Source organism: Tinamus guttatus, unplaced genomic scaffold, assembly GCF_059628265.1.
Source record: "Tinamus guttatus ecotype Peru unplaced genomic scaffold, ASM5962826v1 Tinamus_guttatus_pri_ptg000035l, whole genome shotgun sequence".
In the NCBI taxonomy this organism is placed as follows: Eukaryota; Metazoa; Chordata; class Aves; order Tinamiformes; family Tinamidae; genus Tinamus; species Tinamus guttatus.
Window position 1 is genome coordinate 7,015,601 of NW_028288569.1, and position 6,587 is coordinate 7,022,187.

Consider the following 6,587-nt stretch of genomic DNA (forward strand, 5'->3'; position numbering starts at 1 on the left):
CTACGTATGCAGAACAGCTGAGGACAGAGATGGGGATTGAGACATGATATACCCTCTGGTATATTCTAAACCAGGGTCTTTGTCACAGATTATTTTATTATTTTATTATTCCTTCAGTGTGGGGTAGGTGGTGAGACGGTGACAAATTCCTGCGGTGGGTTTGTTCTCTTTTTTAAAAGAATTGCTGCTTAATCTTGCAGTTTCACCAAGTAAAATGCAAAGCACAATCTGTGAGAGGACCTGTATGAGATGCTATTGAAGGAACATGGTAATGGCAGCACTGGTTACCTACCATAAAACAGTTGCCAATGACCTCTCAGTGCTATAAAAACTTTTCACGTGCTTTTCAGAACCAAGTGTTACAGTTTTGCTCCTTTTTTCCCTCTCCTCGCTGCTGGGCAGGTCTCATTGGTACATTGCAGTTATCTGTTTTCCGTGGCTAGAAGAGGCCGTATATGAGGAATGTCCCCATCAGTCTTCGTTTTATGACCAGCTTCAAGAATCTCCACCCCAGTCAGAGGAGAGTCAGAGCACTACAGCTGAGTCAGTGTTGGCCTTTCCTGGTAACTGCAAGGACGGACATATGGATGCAAATAGAAGTTTATTCACAAAAGGTAGATGATTGTACCAAGCCATACACAGTTCTGGTAGTGCCTTAATCCAAGGAGAGATGTGATGTCTTAGAAAACACGTGAAATGAAAGATTAGTATAACATGTTCTTGTGTTACCATGCATTCTTGCTTTCTGCAGCTCTTCGGAAATCAATGGAACATATGAAACCTGTGGCTCAATCCTATCACAATATTTTAGCACTTATAATCGTAAATTTGAAAAGAGTTAGAAAATTCTTAAATTCTTAAAACTTTCTTTTTTTTTTCTCTCTAGGTGACAACCATGTTGCTGCAGTTCTTCCCTCAGATATTGCTAAAGTAAGAACCCTTCTGTAATGGCAGAGAAGACCTGTATTACTCTACTTCCTAGGAGTCTAAAACTTGAACAAATTACTTTTTATTATCTTGTGTGCAGCAGCTGCTGCTGCTTTTGCAGCTTGCAGCATGTGCAAAGCAGTTTGAGTTAGCCTGAAGTCCTCCTTGGTTTACCCAAGTTGTCTGTTATGGCTTCACTTTTTAAAATTTCCTATTAATTTGTCCATTTCTGAAGTAGGAACCTGACTTGCTTTACCTTTAAATCTGTGAAGACCTTTGGGTTTTCACTTGTTGTAGTTTTTTAAGTATTTTTTGTCTCTTCCTAGAACTCTTCAATTAATTCCAGAAGGCAAATTTGTAAAAGGTAAGTTTCTGTTTTCAAGCTAACATTATATTTTAAAGGTTTTATACTAAGAAATTCTGCAGTTATTGAGTCAGTTATTTGTTACAAAGCCATAACTGTAGAGGTGTTTTGCTTGCTTGTTTGTTTTTTTTCCAATATTTATCCAGTTATTGCTTAATTGGTACTGGTAGTGAGAGATTAAACTGCCCTTTTCCTTTCATTGTTTACAGGCCTTGTATACTCGTCTTAGATTCTTTAAAAGCTGGCTCCTGGCAGAACACAGTGCAGGTGTTGAGAGAGTAAGTAACTGCAGTTGTCCTTTATTAGAGAGGGTTTCTCTTCGTCAGACTTTAATGTTCAAAATACTTTTCCTTAAAGGGATACACTTCAGTGCATATTTTAAAGGAAATCTACAGGCAGACACCAAAAAAAAAAAAAAAAAAAGGCAGTATGGAGGTTTGGATGACAATACTGATTTTGTTCTGCAGCCTAGCAGTAATGTAAAAATTGAAAACTAGTTTCTTTTTAAAAAATGAAAAACACATGGAGAAGTAGATTGAGGATTTTCTAGAGTGTTTTTTGTTTGTTTTTATTCCTTGCAGTTCAATAAAGAAGATATTTCAAAGAGCAGAAATAGCAATTCTTTAAAAGCAATACTTCAAAAACTAAATGATTATTTTTCCCAAGTACTGCCTACAGTATCCTGATATCCAGCGCAGGGCTACAAGGATGATCAGGGGCCTGGAACACCTGCCCTATGAGGAAAGGCTGAGGGAGCTGGGCCTGTTCAGCCTGAAGAGGAGAAGGCTGAGAGGGGACCTGATCAGTGTCTATAAGTACCTCAAGGGAGAGAGTGAAGAGGAGATGGGGGCAGCCTCTTTTCAGTGGTAGCCAGTGACAGAACTAGAAGTAATGGCCACAAACTGAAGCACCAAAAGTTCCACAGGAACTTAAGGAAAAATTTCTTAACAGTGAGGTTGATAGAGCACTGGAACAGGCTGCCCAGAGAGGCTGTGGAGTCTCCTTCTCTGGAGATCTTCAAAACCTGCTTGGACGCAGTCCTGTGCCACATGCTCTAGGTGACCCTGCGTGTGCAGGGGGGTTGGACTAGATGACCTCTAGAGGTCCCTTCCAACCTTAAAGATTCTTTGATTTTATGTAGCTGACAGAATTCCTGCATTGAATCTACTCCTACACATGTGCAAAAGCGAAGTATCCAAATGGAAGCTGTCTAAAAGTTTTGATGTGTCCGTATAGTTAGATGGAACATTACTATGTGTTTTGAAAAGTGGAAATAAAAATGTAGTTTTTATGTGATAAGTATTTAAGTACTTGAAGAACGGATTCCAACTTCCAGTACTTGAACACACTACTAACAACTTAAGTTCTATCAAAATTTTTTTATAAAGTTGATAATACTAAGTAGCTGAAGCTAAAATTAATCGTTCTTTGTCCCTTGTATTTGTTTCACTGAAAGGAAAAAAAATCATTTAAATCATATAAAAGTAAATTCACATAATACATTCATATGTTAGGAGTGGATGGATGACTGGTAAATTTTGTGGCACCATCTTTTCCCTAGACAGAGAGACCTCCTAGCACATCTGTCTTGGGAGAAAGAATGAAATGGCAATTTTTTTTTCTTTTTTCTTTTTTCCTTTTTTTTTTTTTTTTTTTTCCCCCCCATGTCTCCAATGGAATATATTAACATAGTGCCCAACACTTTGAGCTACTACAGGGAATGTAACTCCAGAGAAGGTGGTTTCCTTGAGTCAGAGGGATGTCTTCAAAAGTCAGAACAAAAAGAGATGACTTCTGGAAGCCTGATATTTGTGAACTTTAGAAAGCAGATCTCTTACTCCTCCAGTTTGAAGAAAAGACACATCACTTTGCAATTGCACCCTGAGAGTAGCATTCTAAGGAAACACTAGTACAGGTGTTTTATTACCTCTTTTTTTCCTTAAGCCAATTTTCTTCATCTTTAGGCAGAGCTCAAGTTGAAATAAAATTATTTTCATGTCTTAAGTCATTAATATAGGATATGTGCTTCACTGATCTCTCTCCATCTTGGATTCAATATCATGCTCATTTTCTTTTCGGAAGTGACCCTATTCTCAAAAGCTGTTGGAGTGTTATGTATGTATTTTTATTCTTAGAATTGCAAGGATTTGAGGCTTGTAGAAATAAAACACAAGTTCCTACTTGTGTATTTTTATTCCCTGAAGCCTGTGTATTTGTTTCTTTTCCTGTTTCTTTTGCTTTTGAAAACAAGACCCTTATGTTTTCAGTCATATGTTCAAAATTAGTGGCCATTTTAGAAAGCTGAATCAGTAAGGATCCACTGAAGCAAGAAAACCGTGGAGAAGCCTGATGCTAAACAAGTCATAATCATATCATAGAAGGTTGAAAGTCTTTACCTGCCTTATATACTGGTAGGCTGCAAGAGCTATACTGTGTGATTGTAACTGAAGTTGTTCATAAGATTAATTCTAATAATTGTTTTGCAGTTTGCTTAGCTTGGCTTTCTTAAGGTGACCCCAGGAAAAAAAAAAATGATGTGTGGTAGCTTTGAAGGATAACTTCAGTTCCTCCTTTAGTTCAAGATTTAAAAAAATATCCTATAAGCTTGAAGAAACTCAGTGCAGTGACTTTTTATTTTAATGAAGTTATGCATCTTTCCTGTTTTGTGTACTGTATGCATTATATGGTAGAGTTGCATCTTGATGTAATAAAATTTTGGATTTTTGATAAAATTGTGTTGCTTGCTTATATGAATTCCTTTGGCAGATTCTGTGAAGGAAATTGGTTAAGACTCTTAAAACACTGTGACCAGTTCCAGAACAAAATTGAGCAACATCCTAAAGGGTACTGAGCTGGGAAGTTTCTTAAGTATTTAATCTGTTTTCTTTCCTTTATAGGTACCTGGAAGCAGAATGGGAAGTTAAACGAAAAACTCGACGGGAATTCAGTAAATCATCAATGATGGACTTCTGTCCTAGAGTGCCTAAACAGGATAACAGCAGTGACTGTGGTGTATATTTACTGCAATATGTGGAAAGCTTCTTCCAGGTACAAATGGAAACTATATACCCCACTCCCCAAAGCAAACCCAAACTTTGTTTCTGAGTGAAATATCCAGACAGAAAAGCCTGTGATGCTCAGGCTTTGTAAGTGTCAAAGCCATTTGAGAAACAGGAGACAAAATCCATTCTTCATGTAGTGGGCAGTAGTCTTTATGCCTGGAGTACAGGAAGTTTCTGTTCTGCAATTCCTGGCCAGGTGTTTCTGGCCTTGTGGTTTAGTGATAATTGACATATTGAGGGACCTTCACATATGGGTGTATTTGAAGCCCACGTAGTTTTCACATTTTTGACCTGCAAGTGGCTACAAGAAGAGATGACCAGCATGAAAAAGGTCCCTTTGTACCACTAAAATTTGCTCAGCTTGTCTGTTGGCCTTTGAGTGGTTTTGTGCAGGCAGCAAACAGAGGGATGGGGAGATCCTTCAAAGGGAATGTGCAAGGCAGAGGGAATCTGTTTCCTTCCTGTCTAGCACATTGTCTTAACATCTACATCTGGTGGGTTTCAGACACTTAGTGTCTCCCCAGTTCTCCTTCACCCTGGTGAGTGCTCCTGGCTGCCCTACCTCCGTTTGCCTGGTGGTCATACGGTTGTGTGCAAAGGCTTGTGTGGGGCCATGGCCAATTGACAGATTTTTCTTCTATAGTAGAAAAGAAGAGTTGAGATCTTTTGTAGGTGGAAGATAAAATTACTTACCAATGCTTCCAAAACAGCCATTTTCCAATGCAAAAGCAAGGCCTGAATGAAGTAAATATCGTTTGTTCTAAACATATTCAGGGTTCATAGAACACAAATCATACTGTGGTTTCCCTTTTTTCCACTTGCTGTATTGTGGGAAGGAGAAGGTGAAATGTAAGCACTGCAAAAGAATGAAGAGGGATAGAGGATAAAATAAGGACTTAGACAAACAAGATGCTGTGTGGTCTTATTGACAGAGCTGGCAGCGTACCTTGGCTGTTTAATTTGCTGTCATGTATTGTCTTGAACTGTCCCCTCCTCTCATTTCCTGATGAAGTTTGTGGGAATATTCTTGCTGCTTTGCTTTCATCTATCAGACAGACCAGCCAGTAATATTTTTTTAAAAAAAACAAAACAAAACTGAAAAGTGCTTGAGGCCACCAAACCTCTTATGTTTTATTGCCGAGTGCTGAGTGTTTTGTGACCAGAGTTTCTCCGCCGGTATGTAGCAAGATTGTGTCCAGTGGTCCCACAGAGAATGTGGTCTATGCACTGAATAAATGTTTATGCTGATGTATATCTCAGGGAAATGAGGATAACTGGTGTTGTATTCACCATGAGTAGCTCAGGATAAGTCTATGCATATATGTGATAGACATGGAGGGAGTGGATTTGATTTTGCAGCCTGTCACATGTCTCATGATGACTGGTTTGTGCACCTCAGCAATAATGGGGGACAGTTGAAAATATTTTTTGAAGCTTTCTTTAGGAAATTCATGCGTAATTCATGCTTTCATGCTGTAAATATTTCTTTCTTTTTTTTTTTCATTACTAGAATCCCATAGATAACTTTGAACAGCCAATGAATCTGGAGAAGTGGTTTCCTCGTCAGGTGATCAGAAGCAAACGAGAAGAAATCCGAGATTTGATCTTGCAATTGTACTTTCAACAGCATAGTGGCAGCAGCAGCTAATAAAGCTGCTCAGCCAGTCCTGGCAAAGACATTGCTGTATACAGTAACTGGAACTCTGCTCAGCAGAATTTCGGCTCTTGCCTTACAAGGCCAAAAAAAAAAAAAAAAAGTATTCTGTTTGTTATACCTTTTATTTAAAGATTTTCTTTTTTTTTGCATTTCGATTGTGTGCTCCTAGAATGCAGTGCTGGGAGGAAAAAAATGTACATCAAAGTGTAAATATATAAGTTAAAACTAGTTCATATTTGTTGTTAATTGAACTTTTACTTGAAATATGGAAGCCACATCCAGATATGTGCCACAAGGATGTAAAAATATTTTGATCTTATGGGGCCTGTTCAACCGTAACTTAAAGTTGAATGAGCATGTAGGAGTCGTCTTCAAAATCCTGAAGACAGGATTGACCCTATGCTGTGACTCTTTCTACTTTGCAGTTCACATAGAATGAATACTGTGTATTGCTTTAATTTAAGGATATAATGTTGACTCTCTTTAGAGATTTTGTTTGTTTCTGATTATATACAGAAATAGTCTGCATCTGCTAGAATATTCTTCTGAGTTTTGAAGCTGCTAGATTTTGTGAATT

At 38.1% G+C, this 6,587-nt stretch overlaps 1 protein-coding gene across 1 annotated transcript in view; it reads left to right on the top strand.

Moving 5' to 3' along the window:
- Positions 1 to 6,197, top strand: part of SENP7 (SUMO specific peptidase 7) — a 38,976-nt gene extending 32,779 nt beyond the window's left edge. Inside the window, exons 18-23 of the mRNA XM_010217258.2 lie at positions 403 to 614; positions 887 to 930; positions 1,254 to 1,291; positions 1,501 to 1,569; positions 4,189 to 4,339; positions 5,864 to 6,197. Of these exons, the coding sequence (XP_010215560.2) occupies positions 403 to 614; positions 887 to 930; positions 1,254 to 1,291; positions 1,501 to 1,569; positions 4,189 to 4,339; positions 5,864 to 6,001 (652 nt within the window). The 3' untranslated portion in view covers positions 6,002 to 6,197. The remainder of the gene's footprint in view (positions 1 to 402; positions 615 to 886; positions 931 to 1,253; positions 1,292 to 1,500; positions 1,570 to 4,188; positions 4,340 to 5,863) is intronic.
- The last annotated feature ends 390 nt before the right edge of the window (positions 6,198 to 6,587 follow it).